The following is a 20,832-nucleotide window of genomic DNA, read 5'->3' on the forward strand; positions in this document are numbered from 1 at the left end:
ACCGGTTGTTATCGTAACGGTTAATCGTTTTAATCGTTTTTGTTGTTGGTAAAATGTTACATATAAACGTATACATAGGAAATCGGTAGCGTCTCTTTCATTAAGGTCGGCAGCATTGTATATGGTCGATCTATCGCGAACATTAAAATGAAATTATTTTGTTAATGAGGCAAGATTAAATCTTTCGAATTTTGAAAATCTTGTGTTTTTTCGTCAAGAATAAATGGCGGCGGCAACGGGGCGCGCGCGCGCACAAAATATTATACCACATAATATCCCTACGCTATATTATTATTATTGACCGAGAGGACGCTGTCGCGCAGCCATTACCGTTTGTACTACGTATACTCTCCGCTGGCGGGCGCCCGCGATGTATCGGCGGCAGTCGCCAATTCGACGCCGAACCGCGTGTTTCCCAGTTTGCGTACCGCACAAATCCAAAGAGAATAACCATTTACACAACGATGCCGAGTGGCTGCGGTTCCGTAACCGTGTATCGATTGTTGTATTCAAAAACGATAAATCGGCAGGCCACGTACGAGAAAAATTAAAAATAATTTCCCAGTCAAATCCCGCCTTTTTTTCTTATCTTGCGCACGTTTTGTTATTTATTTGTAATAATATCACGGTTGCAGGTATTTTCGAATACAACATAGTATATTATTATTATTATGTGATACAAAGCGATTTCATCTGTCTGTGCGAGTGATGGTGGTGGCGACAGTGTGTACACGGTAATGTTGGTGGTGGTGTTTTTTCGTTACTCGGCGGTACAATAATTTTTCGTTTAAAACGTCTTTTATTGAGAAAACTGTGCCCCTCGCCACTATCAACAGCCGAACAACCAATCGCGTTTCCTCCGAGAGAATATTATCGTATCCATGCGAGCGTGTGTGCCGCTGGAGGGAAAAAAAAGGGAAAGGACGACGCCGTTGCTGCCCGCGCGCGCTTTACGTCGGCGGTGGTGAACTGCGGAAACCTTGAACGACCGGTGGCCTTGGCGCGAGCGAGCGCGGTTTTTATTCCGTTTCTCTCGCCACGTTTGTCCCTCTCACGTTCTGTCTCTCTCGCGCGCGCGCTCGTTCCGTTTGCCTGCCAGCCCGGTCACCGCCCGCCCGCCATACCCGTCCCGTCCCGGCAGTACGCGCGCATATAAATGTTCTTTGTTCGGCCGCTCACGGTTTCTAGAGATGAGGTTGGCAATGCCGGTTACCGGTAGCTAAACCATGGTCGGAGGGGCCGGCCGCGCCATTGGGTTTTTACGAAACGGGCGGTGGGGGTAACATCCGCTGTCGCCGTCGTCGTCGTCGTCGTCGTTCGGCTAGTGGCGGGCAACACGCAGGTCTGCCTCGTTATTTTTTTCTCCTTCTCTCCGCCTTTTCCACCGCAGTTTTAACCGTCGGCCGCGCGTATACAGTGAGATATTATATACTACACACACGCGTCCGTCGTTCCCTTTGTTTTTTTTTTCCGCACATAACTCGCGTGGTGCACACACATATATACATTCGATTTCGCCCCGCTACGCACTCGGCGGCACACCACATACGTACGTACGCGAGCCGACCGAATATATACATACATACACACGCACACGCCGAACACGTAACGTGTGCGCCGCGTTCGTAACAATATAATATATACACATAATTTGACTACTGACACCCGCCGCGTATCAAACACACGTCTCGACCACAGTGCCCAGTGTTCGCGCGTTTGTGCGTCACGTCTGGTGTCCGATCGTGTACAGTGTTCCGTGTGAAAAAAACCCGCACCATTCGCAGTCCGGCGGCATGTCCGAGAACCGCGCGGGCAACAATGTCGGCTGGGGCAACCGGGACGACCACGCGGCAGCCGCGGCCAATCTGTGGTGGGGCAACAGCCAGGAACAGCAGCAGCAGCAACAGCACATGCAACAGCAGCAGCAGCAGCAACAGCAACAGCAGCAGCAGCAGCAGCACTTGCTGAACCAACATCATCAGCAGCAACTGGCCGCCGTGGCGGCAGCCGCGCAGCAGCAGCAGCAGCAAGCGGCTGCCGCGGTGTCCGCGGCCCAGCAGTTCTATAAGATGGCGTCGTCGTTTAGCCACCAGCAGCACCAGCAGCTGCAGCAGCAACAGCAACAGCAGCTGAACAACACCGGCGGCGTGTCGACCAGCAACAGCAACAGCAACGTCTCGACGACGGTCACGAGCAGCTCCAGGAACCCGATGGGCAACTACGCGGACAGCTACGGGATCGCCGCTGCCGCCGCGGCCCAATGGTGGTCGTACCCAGGAGCCATGGACAATAACATTCAAAACGTGCACAACGTACCGTCGCCAAACTCGATCATGGTAATTGGTGGTGTTTGTTGTTGTTTGGTGGTCGTGTGTTGTATACGTGTTGGCGTTGGCGTTTATCCCCATGCACGTACGTACGCGTACGTCGTGTGCGTGGTGTCTGATAACGCGAGCGCGCGCGCGCGCGTGGGACACACACGATTATTTATCATATTATTGTTTGTGTACATAATTAACCGTATTCATCGTGTGTTGTACTACGATGGTGCGATATCGTCGTGTTAATGCGCGTTCGTCTGAGCTCTGAGATAAGTGGATATGAATTGTTTGCGTGCGTCCCCGCTCTTCCGGTCAGGGTTTTTCGTGTTTTCGTTTGCCGGTTTGTCGTGTACCAGTCAATAATCTGGGCAGCAGCACCGCCGTCGTCATTTTTTTGATTTTCGTTTGGATCGATTGTAGTAGTATTAATAGTCTTGGTTTTAGCGTTTGTTGGGTATCTCGGTCCGTTGGAATTTTATTCAAATGACAATAACAATAACAACGGCTGTGTGTTTATGTGTGTGTGTACGTCCTGACGACGCTAGTTGCGGTAATTATCATTAACCGCGTGACGCGGAGACGCGAGACGAGTAGCGCGGCATCACCTTATCTCTACGTATGTTGTGAGATATGTATTTTGATGATTTCATTCACGTGTACGTCCGGTCGTCGTCCACACATCGTTTGTTTTTCTACTACCCTAACCTCCTTCCGTTACGATATGTTTTTTTTTTATTCGTTGTCCTTAAATTTACACTTTTTTTATGTCTCGTCACGTTTAAAAACGTGTGGGCAGCAACGATACATAATCGTCCTAAATCCTAAGATTTACCTATATCCGATCACGTCGGTATTTTGCTGTGCCTACGTTTTTATTGTTCCACATAATCTCGCGCGAAAAGCGTCGAACAGTGTACGCATTTTTTGCTGCAATTCCGACTGATAAATTTGTCATTGAGTAGATAAATAGAAAGTTATGTGGCCTTACAACAACGCGCGAGTTACCCACATTATATTATTATTATTATTATTATTATTATTATTATGATTGTGTTTTAACATTGTTCTTGTAAAACTGTGATAGTGGTCAACGTTCGGATTATAATTTTTTTCACATTTATTACTTGCCGATTATAAATTGTAAATATTATGGTCTGTCGGCAATTCAACCAAAACCCCCCCAGGTATTACTACTCCAAAAAATGTACGAATTCCGATAACGACCTAGTGGTAATAGCCACGAGTTAGTGTCCTATATTTTTGTTGTTAGTTTTGTTCCTTAAAATAGACTTTCTTATTTTTATATTTAGTAAGAAGAATAATATTATGTAATTTTAGTTGCCGTTCCACTGATTATTAGAAAACACATTTATGATTCGTTTCTTACGGTGGTTTTCGTTGTATTCACTCCCAGGACACGACCTATGTGTTTCAGACAAATTCATTAGCTAATCAAAATTTTTTTTAATATATTTTTAAAAGTTTTAATAAAATTATTGTTAATATATTTTGGGTACCAATGAGATCATAACAGATGTTAATTATTCACAAAGACAGACCAATGCCAAGGTTTTTTAGGGTTCTATAGCCTTCATGGATTATTATTTCTGGTCCAGCAGTTACAAGAAAATAATTTATTATTCACTTCTATTCGTTTGCTTTCGCGTTGTAAATAGTAAATATTATTCGGTGTATCTAAATTATTTGTGGTATGTTTTCATCCAAAATAAAATTTCATTATTAACTTCTAAAAATAATGCATAAATCTATTTTTGTTAAATTAGTAGTTTTAAATAGGTTCAATTGATTATTTAGGTTTGTTTTTAATTTTGATTACTTTCTGCTCTTGGTTTTTGCATTATAAATTAATTAGTAAAAATATTTAAGAACTTAAAAAGTCGTTTACTATATGAGAAAGGATTAAACAAAAACCTGTTTCTTTTGTTAGAGTAGTTACAGGTTTTACTGTTATTTTTTTATTTTAATAATAATTATTTTACTGCCAAGTAAAACCAGTTTTTTTTCGGTTTAATCGAATTTTGCCAGAGTTCGTGCTTTTTATGTCTTGACTAATTAATCATTTAAAAAGTTATACTTTATTATCTTATCTATTACGAACAAATACAGTGGTATAATTGATTATATTTTTGCTTATTAAGTTCAGTTAAGGACGGAAAAAAGATAAAATAATTATATTTATATACTATTACAGTTGTTTTAATTTAATGATTAACTGTTCTCGAATTATCTTAAAATTGTGGAAACCATTGATAAAATATATATACCATTGATCAAACTATTTGCACATTGTCTATGTAGTTGTAATGTGAAGAATGATTTTTATTTTATATGATTGGCCCAGGTCATTAGCCTTCACTTTCAATAATTGTTGATTTACATTAAACTGTTTCACTTAGCTATTTAGAACAATACGAAATCACATAACGCGTTGAAAACTAATGAATGAAAATAAAAGAACTGTTGTGTTTTACATTATTTTAAACTATTATTACTTACATTTCTTAATATGTCTAAATTGTTAGCATCATTTAACATAAAAATATATTTTTCAACTATTCATATTATCTTGGTATTTCCATACGCCAATTATTTATTTGTATTAGAAAAGTGTGGTATGCCATCATTTTATTTGATATTCCCAAAATTATATGAATCAAAATAGATTCTATTTTAAGATAAACGTATAACTTTTTCATGAATATTTAATTATAATTCTATCGATATGAATGTTAATCTAATAATCTGAATTATTATTTAAGTATATTAATATACTTCAACTTAAATGTTGGTCAATTTTTCTTAAAATAGAAACTTATTGTTTTTTTCATGAAAATAGTTAAATAATATCAAATATTCACTAATAATCTTTACAACATGAGTTGTTATAACGTTATTTTGGTTTGTCTAATGAAATCTTGCTTAATGTCAAATTATATTTAAATTTTCTAGTGCTATTTCATTGCCCTTCAAACAATATATTTATATCACTAAAAATTTCAGAAATCACTTTTTCTTAGTTTAGAAATTTATAATTGTTAATTATTTCAAATAAATATGAACTATTATTGATATTTTTTTTAGAAATGTATCATATTCATGTCTGCGTTAGATTTGGTTATATGCCTCTTTGTACCGGTATCTTATGTAAATATTATTTCTATGAATTTAACTCTGAACTTAAAAGTGTTAAACCTTTTTTTTTATTTTACTCTGGATCTTATTAAAGTATGAACACAAGAGAAAATTTATTATTAGCTATAAAACTTATTCAATTTATTGGATATCTTGTTTTTAGCAATAAGTTACAACTAAATTAACAAAAATTAACATATTTTCGAAACAATCAAAATTACTTGAATAAAGTAAGTAATGTAATGAGGATGTATTTATTAATGATACACAGTTGATAATAACAATACATCTTAATGAGAAATCCATTGATCACCTTTTTTATTTGATAAGTTTGTCGATAGCGATTTTTGGGTAACAACATTAGATGATTTAATGATGGAACGATTATATTCATTATGTAATAATTATTGCTGCAAATTATTATGAATTAATAACCTTTGAACGACTTTTTTACGTACATTATTAGATTCAAACAACAGAAATGTATTAATTTTTTTTTTCTATCATTTAAATATTATTTAAAACAATAAGTAATAGTTAAAAAAAAATTATTTTAATAAGCACGTGAATAATTTGTGGAGAGAGTTATTCATTAACAGCACTTCTGAATATTTTATATTAAATTAGTCTTATTTTAACTGTTCAGCTTTGTAGAAATTAATGGTTAAATTAATTTTATTATATTACAAAATTATAAAATTTTACAACTATTATAATTTTAGTTTACACATAAATATCGGTATGTACATGTATGTCAAACTTGTATTAAAGACAGATGTTTATTATTGTAAGAACAAATCACACGAGTTCAGGTGTACAGTATACGCAATATGTAATAACTTCAGTAATATTGTTAAATCTTATATTTAGAGCGGTTAACTTGTAGATTCCTTTAGTTCTTACCACTGGTAAATGAAAACAAATGTCTGTAAAATAGCTGAGCGTCAACTATCTTGGTTGTTCCCTGTTGTTGACGTGTGATGTTCGCACGTGGGTATATTTAAAAATGAAATTCTGCCGTATGAATAGAAATGACATCGACGAGTGTTTTCTTGTGTGTTTTAAATAATAATAACATGAACCATTTATTTTTCAGAACCGAGGGAAAATGCCTAGAGGCAAAGGGACAGATGCGAAACCCAGAGGTCGTATGACTGCGTACGCGTTTTTCGTACAAACGTGTCGCGAAGAGCATAAAAAGAAACACCCCGACGAGAATGTAATTTTCGCGGAGTTCTCGAAGAAATGCGCCGAAAGGTGGAAGGTCAGTATCACAAAATTTATGAATCATTTAAGTTTATATTTTAACACTTAGATACAGTCACAATAAAGATGGCTAATTGGTCGCTCGCGTATAATAATAATAAAAAAAAAAAATTGATGTGATTCGTCTTCGCGCTGCGCTCTGTTGTGTATGTCTCCCGACAACGACGTATAATAGTATTACACGTTTCTGATGACCGACAAAAATAAAAAAAATCCGTAATTTTCCTTTCTCTCGGACCCAAATCGAGCCTCTCTTGTGAACCGTCGACTATAAACCGAACTGTCATGGTGAGAAAAAAAATCGGTAAATTTTCACTATCCGAATCTGTTCTTGGCAAATTTCCGTCGCGATTTTATTATCAGTACGACGGCGGCGGCTAGTGTATGCGGAGATAATATATCGATTGTATTTTATTTTTTCATCTCTTTTTTTTATTCCGAATTATAAAGTCAAATATGTCCCGTAAATACCGTCCGCTGTTTGCTGGACTTGCGTCGACAGCTGGAATTCATTAAAATTCGAACCGTAAACAAAAAAAAAAAAATTTAACCAAAACCGTTTCTTTTAGGAGGAAATTACTCGGTCGTAGTCGTTATAACACCCATAACAACATATTTATATATATATAAGTAGACAAAAAGCGATTACGCGCCGTACACAGCACCACCTGCTCACTCCACTACTACTATAGGAGCAGTACAAAATTCTTTTATTGTAACGACTTCGTAATATCCAAGACCGCTGCTGCGTGTGTACTATGAAATAATATTATATATCGTCCAGTGCGACATATTATATTATATTATTTTATATTTATTATCAAGTTTTGCGTTGCCGTTTCTATTCCATTATTAGCAACACTTCTTCTCCAATATTATCGGTGCGCCCGCCATGATGTTGATGTTGATATCGAAACATTTTTATTTTTTTGTAAATCAAACGTTTTTAATTTTTCTTGCGTTGTTGAAACAAAATGGTGCGTGCCTCGCTGGTTTTTGTTGCGCCAGCACCGCGTATTTTTACGACCGTGTGTGTGCTGCGGTTGCTGTTGTTACCGGGCCGGCTGGGGTTCCGTAGGACTGGTTTTCCGTTAAGGGGGTGAGAGGATGGGTCAGCGGCGGCAGCAGCAGCAGTCATCCAGCACATACCAGGGAACCAGTTTTTGTACGTTAGATCGTCGTTACCCCCGCGCGCCCGTTCCGCCACCGCCATAGTGCGCTCACGAACGACGAACGAGCACACGCACGATTAACCGGCACCCACTGCTGCCAACAATAATATCGAACGAAAAAAAAGAATATTATTCTAACCGTCTCGCGCGTTATTGTTGCTGCTCGCCGCCTTGTGTGTGTGTTTTTTTTTTCATGCATAAACAAAATAATCTATTTTATAATTTATTTAACAATATTATAATAATTTCCTGTCCGTGTAAATATTATTTCTCAACCTCTATCGCAATCCTCTTACTACTGTATAAAACGCGCCAGCGCGTGCGCACGTTATGTGTATAAAATTGTACACGGCCGCTTGTTTATATTATTAATAATGTTTAAGCAGGTACTTTATTTTATTCGTCCATTTCGGTCGAAACGTCCGGCCTGGTTACACCGGAACACATTAAAGTGCCGTGCGGTGGGTTAAAAGGGAAAAAAAGGAATGTAAAGGAGGTGATTGTGGATGGGGATGCGGGGGCGGAGGCGAAGGCGAATTTGTTTTCTTTAAAATGTAATACAGTTCTAACGTGGAAGATAGGATTTTCAATCGTTTATTTTTGCTGTATATCATACTATAATCGTTGCAATAATAATAATGAATTATATTATTATTGTTGTTTTGGTGGAATTCGCCTAAATAAACGTTATGACGCAAGTTATTATTTATTATTAAAAATGGTTAAAAAAATAAATTAAACTGGAAGGAATTGTAGTAGCCGCATTATTTGCCTGCTGGTATCGACAACAAGGGGGGTGTAGGGGGAGGAAAGCTGTGTGTGTATGTGTGTAGGAATGAGCTCGGGGGTTCTGCCATCGATTTTTTTGTGTGTAAAATGCTGGGGTTGTTTTCTAGAGGGTGTGGGGATAACATGGCGGCGGAGTTTAAAACTAAGAGCGCTGGCGCAATTATTAAAATTAACCCCCCTCTCACTCTAAACATTACCTTGTGTTCGCCGCACCCTCGCAGCGCTGGTAATAGCCAGCCTGCACACACACGCGCACGCGGTTCTCGCACATTAAGCTCTTTTCAAAGATACATCGACTATGGCTGGGTGTCGATGCGGAGATACGCAGAGGGTTGGAGAATTATATAATATTGACAAATTTTACCTTGTGAATTCTGTTGCTGCTGTTGCCATGTTCCCCTTTCTTCTCATATATCGCATTCTGAATTTGTGGTTTGAGTTATACTTACGTCATGTTTTCGTATAAATTCGTATTAGTTTAAATGTGGTCGTCCTCTGTTGACAAATTCTGCCTCCACTATATTGATCATAAAATAATGCAATCGGTTTTTAATTCAGTGTCCCACTAGTTAAATTTGAATGTTAAACAAAAAAAATTAATTGTTTGCTTAGTGTGCCTAAACAATGTGTAGGTGGTGGGTGTTGAAAAGTTGGGAGTTCCCAAAAAAATTTAATTTGATAATTTATTAATTCATTTTAAATCAATCATTCATTAATAATGTAAACTAATTAAATAATGAATTATTTGCGTATATATATATATATATATTAATTATGTGTATAATTAAAAGTAAATACCATACATTTATACAAATAGTTTAATTGTTTTTAATAAAATAAAATATAGACATTTATTATCATAACTTAATGTATACATTTTTTTTTTTTAGACAATGAATGAAAAGGAAAAGAAAAGATTTCACGAGATGGCTGATAAGGACAAGTTAAGATATGATACTGAAATGCAAAGCTATATTCCACCCAAGGGTGAAAAAGTGCGTGGAAAGAAGAGGAAGCAAATCAAAGATCCTAATGCACCAAAACGCTCCTTGTTAGTATTTTTTTATTGTTATTTTAAAATAATTGATTAAATATTTGTAAATAATGTATTTTTGTTTTTTTTTAGGTCTGCTTTCTTCTGGTTCTGTAATGATGAACGTGGAAAAGTTAAGGCTGTGAACCCAGAGTATGGTGTTGGTGATGTAGCCAAAGAATTGGGTAAAAAATGGTCTGATGCTGATATTACAGTGAAACAGAAGTATGAAGCTATGGCAGAAAAAGATAAAGCCAGATACGAAAGGGTATGTTACATTTAAATTAAATATATTGAACATTATATTTGGACAACCATATTAATAATTTCTGAAATTGCTCAACAGGAAATGACCGAGTACAAAAACAAGGGCAAGCCTACCTTGTTACAACAACAACAACAACATCAAATGTTGGTTCAACAACAACAACAAATACTTGCACAACAACAGCAACAACAACAAATGATGGCAGTAAAAGATGAAAGTGACGAAGATGATGATGATGAAGACGATGACGAGTGATCTCTTTCAGATTCACATCAGAATCTTTTTTTTTCTTTTCGTACCTCGAAAATATTAATTTTAAAATTTGTAAATACAAATAAGTTAATTTTTAAGTTATAGATTAAAAAGTAATTTTGTACAGAAAAACTGTAGAAAATTGGTTTTGTCTCAACAAAAAAAAAATAATAATAATAAATATTGGATTCAAATTTTTAATTTTTATATTAGAGATTCCTATATTTTTACTAAAACTTTACAAAATTTACCGTAAAAATATTTCTTTACAGACTGATATATTATGATGAATTTTAAAATTACATTTTAATTTTCCAGGAGTATAATATTAAATTATGCCATTGGATTTTTTATTTAATTAAGGTTTTAACTGAAAATTACCTCCTGTAAAATATAAATGTAATTTTATTTTTTGTACATACAATTTTTTTGTTTATTTTTATTTTTTTTTTTAATTTGTAATTTTAATATTAGAGAGAAAACCGCAAGCGGAAATAAATTGCGAGATCTTTACCATTTCATTATTTTCATATAGGAGATTCATATGTTGTCTTAATCAATTTTTATTTTACAGTTAAGTTTGATTTTTTTGTTATGACGAAAACCACTTTTTTGTATTTGTAATAATCGGATAAAAAAAATGGATATAGTCCATAACATACAAACTTGATACTGTTAATAAGGATATTTATGTGTACGCTATGAAAGATTGCACTTTCGTGCTGTGTGACAAATATTCTCGCAAAACAAAAAAAAATAAATAATAAAAAATTTAAACAATATATTGTTCGGCTTTTATTTTTAATTATTTTAAGTTGATATTATTCTGAGAAACTACAAATTGTTCATGATAGAAAGATTTCATCAATTCATCAGTTTAAAATTGTTTTTATTTTAACTTATTTTGATTAGATGTTTCATAAAATAATATCGGTTTTAAACTGTTAATTCTTCAATTTCGGCAATTCATTTTGAATAAATTGAAAAAATAATATTTATTGTATGTTATCATTTGATTTGAATGGTAAATTTCATTTAACTACAATTTGATTAAATTAAGAGAAATATAATAAAATCTATTTTTTAGATTTAGTTTATTGACCATATTTTTTATTGTCTTCAATATTAAATATGCTCAATTTATGTTATAATTTGTATAGATAAATTTATTGATGTATTTTTTGACTGAGACAAATGCTACATTTTTAATAAAAATAGAAGTAATTTGAACAATTTAAAAATATTTAACATCAATTATTATCATTTATAATTATTATTTTTTTAATCAGTATACGCAACAAACAGCAGTTGCTAATTTGTGTTTTAAATTTATTATAATTATTATTTTTTTTTATCAGTATACCCGTCATACAACAGTTGCTAACTTGTATTTAAAATTATAATTTTAATAGAATATAATATCATTATGAAAACGAAAACAATTATTTTTTATTTGTATAAAACGAGCCCCTCAAGATTCAAATTTTTTTGTGATTAAATGCTTGTTGACTGTTTAATAATCAATAATCGAATGAAAATTAATAAGTTTAAACAGTTACATAAAACCGGTTTCTATCTCATTTCAAATCCATTATTTTTCTTTGATTAATAAATGTTGTTGTACCCATAGTAATTGGTTGTGTTTAAGTTTTTAAATATATTACCAATTGTTGTATACAGTAAATACTTAAGTGTAAATTTAATGTTAGGTAAACCAATGTTAGGATTTAATTTGCCCTTTGATATCGATGTATTGCGGTAAATTCTATTGTAAGGTGTTCTGGATCTATGGTATTGTATCTTGTATAAGAAGGATGCCAATGCAATATTTGGTTTCTCTCTGATCCATTGTAATATTGAATGCAAAATTAATTTTTATGATTTGACATAAATATTTTATCATTCCACCATATGTTCGACTTACAAATAAAATTGTTCTTAGAAAATTGATAAGCCCTTGAAAATATTCTCTACATTTTATAATTTGTAATTGTATCATTATTACTCAAAAACTTTTGAAAAACAATTTTGTGTGAATAAGTTTGTGTCTATATTTTGCGTAGACGTAATTTTGCGTGGAAAAATTAAGTTGTGCGCCGTCATCTTTAATGACCAGAAAGTATTTATTTATTATTTAATGCCTCGGTGCTAATGAATCTCGTTACTTCAAAAGATTTGTACATTTTTGCAAATTGATTTGGTTTATGCACATAGTTTGCGGATAGTTCAAATATCTTAAGTCATGTGAATAGCTGGTTGGTCATGTAGACGAATTTAAAGTATTATAAATTTAAGAGAATTAATAGTGTTTGTACCAATACCTAACCCTAACGAAATTCTGTTCGGTCAATAACAGAACGGAATGCTACTGGGCTAGAAGTTATGTATGTTAAAAAATTTTTCAGCGCCGGCGTTTCATCACGTATGGTGTGGTGGGTGTTGTAATAATTTAACGCTATTGCCTTGCCGTAAATAAATTATAATAAAACGGCAATAATTATGTTAAGAAGGAAATATATAAAGTTAGCGTACCTACATGTAAATAGTAATAATAATAATAATAAATAATGATCATCATCCAATACCTAATAGCTAGTTATGATTTAATTATAATAATTAATAACACAATGGATAAACAAAACGTACTACATAATGCTAAGCCAAGTCTTCTATCGTCCTTCTGGTAAGTTAATATTATTATAAAGAAAATTAAAACAACCGTCAGTTTAAATACCGTGTACTCGGTTAGCCATTTTATTATTATAATTGCGCCTATAACGTGTTTGTATCGCTGTATTTTTATGATTGATTTCATCATATTTACCGGGCGCCGTTTTACATCGTTCCCATCGATTCCGCCATCCACTACCTATCAAACTCTTTTACATATGACCACCGTGTTCCATCCGCTGCCCTGGTTACTCCTTAACTTGATCAATAAATTAAAAATGAATTTGTAAATGTTAACAAAATATTTTTTAGGTACCTAATATACGAGCTAATTGGAAAAAAAAAAGATGCAATATTCATGTTATCTATACATATTGCAGATGAGTGGGCAACATGATAATGATAAAAACGTAGGTTAACATTTTTGAGATAATAAGATGGACATAGTTGGGTATACGATAAATTCAAAATGTACACGTGCAATATTTCAAAAATGATGTATTTATTGGTAAGCTACAAATGAATAAACCAGGTAGCGATCATTTAAATATAAAATATGAATAACCATAGTATGTCTATTGTGCATTTAATCTATTAACGATTTGTATTGTTAAACTTAGAACAAATTTTTAATTGACAGAATTAATTGGTTGCTTTAAAACTAAGTACTTGTACCAGTAAAATCGACGAAACTCGTAGGTACTACAGAAACAGATTCAAGAGCCCGTTCTTCATTGGCCTATTATCATAATAATATCATGGGATCGTTCGTACAATACGTTTTAGTATGTCTTAAAAACGCCGTCGGTAATTTTTTATGATATTAATATCTTAATAAAAGTCATTCAAGTGCTAACTGTGAAACCCAAGTGATTAGAATGCATTACTTGGTAAGGTACAATAAGAGACGCCATACAATAAATGCTAATAGATACATTGGTACTAATAATAGCGTTACCGATGACGCGTACAATTTAGTGGTTTATAAACGAAATTTTTGGATATAGAACGTTTCGGTGAAATGTCAATTCGACGATGCCCGTTTCGGTGAAAATTAATAGTAAAAAAAAATTGTAATATAATGTAAAATTGTATTATATAATAAAATAAATACCATATTTATTTTAATTCATAAATACCATATTTATTTTAATTCATAAATACCATATTTATTTTAATTCATAAATACCATATTTATTTTAATTTATTAATACCATATTTATTTTAATTCATAAATAAATCAAATAGTTTAAAAAAATGAGTACCTTTGTGGAATATGATAATCCGTTAGCACAAGACGTGGGTTCCATTGTTAAAATGGCTCGTTGACGCATAGCCTCATGGCCGCATAGCTGCATAGATACTTGTTAAAGCTGTATCTGCGTCTATTCTAGCCGCTTCAGAATCACGACAATGATTTTTAGCAGAAAATTTAAAAAAACTTGTACACCGACATGTATTCGAACCGGAAAAATCGTCGAAACCGTTTCGTTTTATCCGCACTACATTTTATCGAATGTATACATAAAACCATTAAAACCATTCACGGTAATCACATCTTTATTTCTTTTTGATTTTACTTTTGACATATAATTTTAATATTAATTTGCCTTTTAACACGTGATTATGGTTACACACAAACTACTTTATTATACACGGCAATTCGTACTTCACCTTTAGGCTATTGTCGAGTAACTAATAATTATAAAAAATTATCTGACTAGTCTACAGCCAGATCAACCATAAATTATCGACTATCGTAACTATCTTATCGTATAGCTGTAAATTATAGATATAAATTCATTGTTACGAGTACACAGTCAATTTGATCACGCGCTGAAAAGTACGTTGATGTATCGCCGGAACGGATATCGTCGAATTGACATTTAGCCGAAATGTCCCATTCTCGAAATTTTTACAATCTGAATATGAAAAAAATTTTAAACGCCAACTTACCCTCAAGTTTAAATCACTAGCTGTTATAAACAGTGCCCACCAAATATTTACATTAGATATTTTGTATTTCTTAACATCTGGTGGTGTGGTTGTACGGTGCCAGAGAGAAGAGTGGGTATATGCGAATTGATGCTTTTAGGTAAATCATATACCTATTTTGGACCAACAATAAAATTAGTGATGGCCGGTGGGAGTGGAGGGGGCGACAAATTTGTACTATCAAATAATATTCGAAGAATTCATTATCGAATTACATTATTCATTTTAAATTTTATTTTCATTAATATTCGTATAAATTACAACTAAATATTATTCGTGTAAATAGGTAAAATATATCAAGTTTTTCCAAATTTTAGTTCCTATTTGAATAAGTAAGATTCGTTTAATCTTCACTTATATACTATTTAAACTAAAATGATTGAGGTATACAATTATTTGAGCTGATATTTCTTTTAAATCGTTAATCTGTTATGTAAAATATTTAAATGGCATGTCTTTTTACTGGTGGTTCAATAGAAGTTGAAGCATCAGACTTGTCAGTTATAGTCAGAGGATTTATCCTAGAAATAAAACAGGAAGAATTCTGCTTTTGGGATGACCTAGATTTTCCTTCATAATTTATTAATATATTCAGTGAATAATAAAAAAATATAGCATATTTCCTATATATAACCATTAAAATATTCTTTTTAATTCAAATGACTTAATAATTTCCCGGCAAATAGGTATTATCAAGTTCATCATTTTGGGAAACCATTTTGTCCCGTTCTAAAATAGAAATTGCTTCTTTTTAAGATATCCTAATAAATTTAATGTTTATTAAACGAATTTTCACGAATTAGTATATTGAGCTTCATTTCGATTATTTTTATCTTTTTTAAAAAAAAATACTTTCATATGATGAAGTTGTTTTTGTTAAGCTACAATAAATTTATGTTATGTATTTAAAAAAAAAAGATACAGTATTATAGTCTTCAATATTTTTTAAAAATATGAACTTAAGCATAATTGACACAAAATAACGATAAGTCGAAATGTCAAATAAATAATAAAGATTAACCTCCAACCGGATTAACTATTAAGTGTAAGTAGATTTAGTTATGGCGGATTACGTGATAAACTTTTTAATAATGTTATTTTTATTGTTGCAGTAAGTTAAATTGATAGATAATTCTATATTTTATGTGTTTTATTCATTTTTTTTTATTTATGGTTTGATAAAAAAATAGAAATATTAACGTAATAGGTATTCATTTTTATTATACTTACATGGATAAAACTGTAAATTAATCTTTATTAATTGTGTTCACGCTTTACCCAATTTTGGTTTTCTAGTTAGTAGTTACTTTTGTCCTAAGATTATATAAATATTATTAAGGACTTAAAATTTGTATGACAATTCAAATAATTATTCACTTTGATTATTTTGATGCAAGTAAAAATTATTAAATTAATTTTGAATGTGTATATAAAAAAAATATAATTCGTAGAAACAGATGGGCCCTTAAAGTCAATTGGTTGAGAAGTACAATTGATTCAAGATCTAATTTTGGGTATTTTTAACTTTTTAAGTACCTACATTAGTAGGTTTAGATTCTAGATTTTCAAATATTTAAATTTTTATGACATTTAAAAGGGTGTCTTTTAACAGCGGTTCTTAACTTTTTGTAGATCACGGACCCCTGATCAAGCGTAGAGGAAAAAGTACGTTTTGAATAGCTTATTTATTACCTTCATATGACATGTTTTTATATGTAAAATAAACTTTTCAACAACAGCCTTCTATAGGTATAGTAACAGAAATAATATCATCGATAACATTTTCGGAACGACGATAAAAGTGATGGATGGCCCCACATGTTAACGCGGTCGTGTGACCACAATATATTATTATATATATTTTTTTTATAGTATTAAAAAAAAAATACATCATGAAACATGTATTTAGTGACACAGTTTGTGTCTCAGCTCATAATCGTTTATGATATATATTTAAATACAAATATAACTCATTCATAACAGCGACCCACTAGACACCTACTACACAGCAGAGTAGCACTTAGGTACTCACTTGTCTTCTATTTTTTTCTTAATTGTTTGAAATATTATAGTTTTTTAGGTAATAACGTTTAAAAATTTATATTATGTTTTCGATAATATTTTACTTATTAATTACAAAGTACCAAGGAGGCATTGCTATGTTTAATTTTTAGAGAGACTGTCGCTCTTTCTCGAGTTTACGCCTCCGTTACAATACAACTTTTAAATCCATGAGCTGAGGCAATAGCTGTTGCATAGCAAGCAATTTATAGGCGCCGTTCACCACGTCTACTCAGCGTAAGCGGTAGTAGATATTTTATATTATTATAGAGTTTAAAGTTCTAGTCGCACCTATTATTGCGTTGGTCGATAAAAACGAAAATACTGCTATGCTGCAGTAGACGATTAATAATAAACTATAAAGTCGTCATTTCTGGAGGCGTTTGTCGAATAGCCGACCGAAAAATGACGCATTAATATGTATGTATTGTATATTTTAATATATTATTATAACAACGTATTGCTCGCTGCGACTTGTGATTCGTGACTGGACTGCCATGTATTCATATTATATATTGTGTGTACCTACGTCATATATTTTACTGAACGCGGACATCGTATCATTGTCCCTAATTTCGCTTTGAATTGAAGAGATGATAAATTGTATGAATCGCGTAACGACCTAAACACGACCTTTAACACGGTCGCGCCGCACAATAGATAGAATATGTTTTGAAATCTCATCGTTCTGGCGTTTTTATTCAACCGTCGTCTTCGCTGTTGCGATCGTCGTTTTACTGACGATTTGATCGTTGAGATTCATCAGTCTAAGTGTTCGGTTCGCCAAAATGCATACGTACAGCAAATAATTATAATTTATATTATACAACCCATATGTGTGCATACTTATATTAAGTTTAGGCTCGGAAGTCATATAGTAGCTAAATTAGACTAAATTTATATGCAAGAAAATTAAGATGTGTTTATTTATGTATTTTTTATTTTATTTACTATATATTTAATTTTTTAATTGTTATTATGATTAAAATATATTTATATTTTGTATTATTATTTATTATATTATAGTTTATGGAAACTCCCAGCGAAGTTATCACAGCAATTGTGGTAAATAATTTAAATATATTCACTTGTTTTTATTCTACTTCATTGCTATTAAAGTGATTTATTTTAATATTAGTATTGCTGTATAGGTTTATTTAATTTTTGCCAAAAAATTGTATTAATTAAATTATTATAATAGTAAATTGATTGGTGAACAGTGGAAATAGGTTTGTGGTATAAATGATATAGATATAGCTAATAATAGCTTAAAAATAATCTAAATGTTTTAAAAATTTTAAGAAATTTCAAAGAAATGTTTACAAAATTTTATTGACAATTATTGAAAAAACCATCAAAGTTCCACATGTTTAAAGATAGATTAAAAAGAGTAAATATATCTTAAAAGTTATTCAATATATAAAAAATACTCATATAAACATTTGATGAAGTTTTCAAGAATAATCTGTATTAGTCTATAAAATTATTCAATTTAAATTACAACAAAATAAGAAAATTAATTTGGTATGAAAGTTACCGGTTTTCCCTAATTTTTTTTTATTTTCTCAATTACTAAGTAAATTATTAAGTATAGGGAATATTTTACTTTTGATTCTCAAAGTTTATTCACTTAATAGATTAACTTTTCTATTAAAAACGAAATTGAAATTTGGAGCATTTTTCTACTATAATAAGTGTTTTTGGTATTTAGCTAGGTCCTATAGGTAGGTACATATTTCTAAAAAATATTTAGAAAGTTGATAGGCAATGCTCAGTTTAATTGATAAATTTCTAGAAATGTAATTTGAAAACTAGCTTGCATTTAGTTTGAAACTAAGAAAAGTAATTATGTAGGTAGTTGAATGCCGATTCAGAGTTTTTTTTTATTAAACGTGCTTTCTTTTGTTAAATTTAAGTTTTTCAACTCGTAAGCAGTGCTCGAATTAGGAGGCAACGCATGGAAACTTAGCTCTTAAATTAGCTTTTGATATAAATTAACATTCCTATATACTATATTTTCCTAAAAGAATGCACAGATACGCAATCAAGCAATATAAAATATAAATGACAACGAAATATTTTTTTTTTGTATATCGTACTTATACGTTTTTAATTGTATTTCCTACCTATAATGGTTTTTTATATTTAATACAATTAGGAACAAATTGTATTAAAAGGTTACTGGTATTTTATCGAATCAAAATTCTCCAATGAAATTTTTCCAAAACGGTATTTTATCCGAAAATTTGAAACCTTTTTTTCCCGAACAAATTTTTCCTAATGGTTATTGTTCCCGAAATAAAAATTTTTATTTTAATTATAACTAGGAGCTATAGTGACTAGGTATTAATTTTCTATACTTTTCCCAACCTTTACTCTGCTTTCGGTGAGGATGGTGAAATTCAAAAAGAACAAGTTGATGTAAAGATAATGATCACAGAGTTGAGTCTAGGATGAAAAATAAAAATTCTACTAAAAATAAAATGGTGGGATTTTCAAAAGTGAATTATGTCCATTACTACTGATTTTAATACATACCAATCGACAACCGTTACAATTTCTGAGGGCAATCACGCATAATATTGTTTTGTAAGTCATACATTTTATGTTATTATTTTTTTTATTTTTATCTGTATTTTTTATGTATTATAATTTATCGATTTTAAAAAATTTGATATACATTAGGATTTATTTAATTTAAAATATGGTAGTACTAATAAGAGCCCCCACGGGTTAGTGTTAAATAAATATTCAGTTGGAACGCTGTTTTTTTTTAATTTCTATTTAAGTTCCCATTATTTTAATTTACCAATTCAAGCACTGCTCATAAGAAAATTAGTGCTAGAATTTACGTACCTTCGTTTGTCTAAATGAGACAAATCGTTTAATGCATGTGAAAATAACATCATTAAAAACAGATGAAGCCATTTTAGCATTGTATTGAGCATACGTCAATGACCCATTGATGAATTGAAAAACAACTGAAAGGTTAAATAATTAAAGTCACGATATTCGGAATGTAGTACTGTTTCAGGCTAAGTAAATATTGAAGATGGATCATAGATATGGACGAATTAATAGAAGTAGAAAAAACTATAGATAAATTGGTTTAAAGTAAACTATGAAAATTGTAAAAAAATTATTAATTGTCATAATTTATTTAATTTTACTTAATATTTATTTAAATTGATTTATAGTTTGAGGACGATATTGTCTGTGCTTTTGTTTATGTAAACATATATGTAGTAATTTAAAACATTAACTATGATAAATAATTCTATCAAGTTATGAATTTAGATAATATTTTTCAGTTTTAACTTCAATATCGTATTATTTATTTGTTTAATTATTGCGTAGCTAGAAATCTGTGTACAGAATATTCAAATATTTTCTTCGCTATTTGAAAAATCATTAAAATACGCCATATGCCCACATGCAGGTCTCTGCTGTAAAATATCGGTATAATATTCAGTCACGTATTTATATTAAACCACTATCATGAATAATTCCGCAGCACAAACAATTTTCTTATCCCACATACGATTATAATGCATGTATAGGAATTATAGATATAGTGTGTAGATTAGAGAGTAATAGGTAAACGCTCCGTTGTTAATTGTTATCATAAATCGTTCGTCAATTGTAAAATAAAACTGTTTACGAAGACTTTTTTTGTGTACAGAAAAAAATAGTTTGTTCAACTATACCATATCCACGTGTGAGATTATTAATTATTATTAATAATTGAATACATATAAAAAAGATAAATGCACAGCTTTATTTGAGTACTATTTATTATTTTGTAATAATCTATATATGTACGAAAAACGATGCAATTCGAAGCCCGAACGT

The 20,832-nt window shown here is 31.8% G+C and overlaps 1 protein-coding gene across 1 annotated transcript; it reads left to right on the forward strand.

Moving 5' to 3' along the window:
- The first annotated feature begins 957 nt into the window (after positions 1–957).
- Positions 958–10,461, forward strand: LOC112601757 (high mobility group protein DSP1-like). Its single transcript, XM_025349530.1, has 5 exons — positions 958–2,336; positions 6,571–6,738; positions 9,592–9,752; positions 9,828–10,002; positions 10,081–10,461. The coding sequence occupies exons 1-5, from the start codon at positions 1,794–1,796 to the stop codon at positions 10,255–10,257; spliced, it is 1,224 nt and encodes a 407-aa protein (XP_025205315.1). The 5' UTR covers positions 958–1,793; the 3' UTR covers positions 10,258–10,461.
- The last annotated feature ends 10,371 nt before the right edge of the window (positions 10,462–20,832 follow it).

This window comes from Melanaphis sacchari, unplaced genomic scaffold, assembly GCF_002803265.2.
Source record: "Melanaphis sacchari strain LSU unplaced genomic scaffold, SCAv2.0 Contig7_pilon_pilon, whole genome shotgun sequence".
NCBI classification, from domain to species: Eukaryota; Metazoa; Arthropoda; class Insecta; order Hemiptera; family Aphididae; genus Melanaphis; species Melanaphis sacchari.

Coding starts and splice junctions, on each gene's coding strand:
- LOC112601757 (XM_025349530.1), top strand. CDS start 1,794: ATGTCCGAGAACCGCGCGGGCAACAATGTCGGCTGGGGCAACCGGGAC. Junction 2,337..6,570: donor CGTCGCCAAACTCGATCATG/GTAATTGGTGGT, acceptor TTTATTTTTCAG/AACCGAGGGAAAATGCCTAG. Junction 10,003..10,080: donor ATAAAGCCAGATACGAAAGG/GTATGTTACATT, acceptor ATTGCTCAACAG/GAAATGACCGAGTACAAAAA.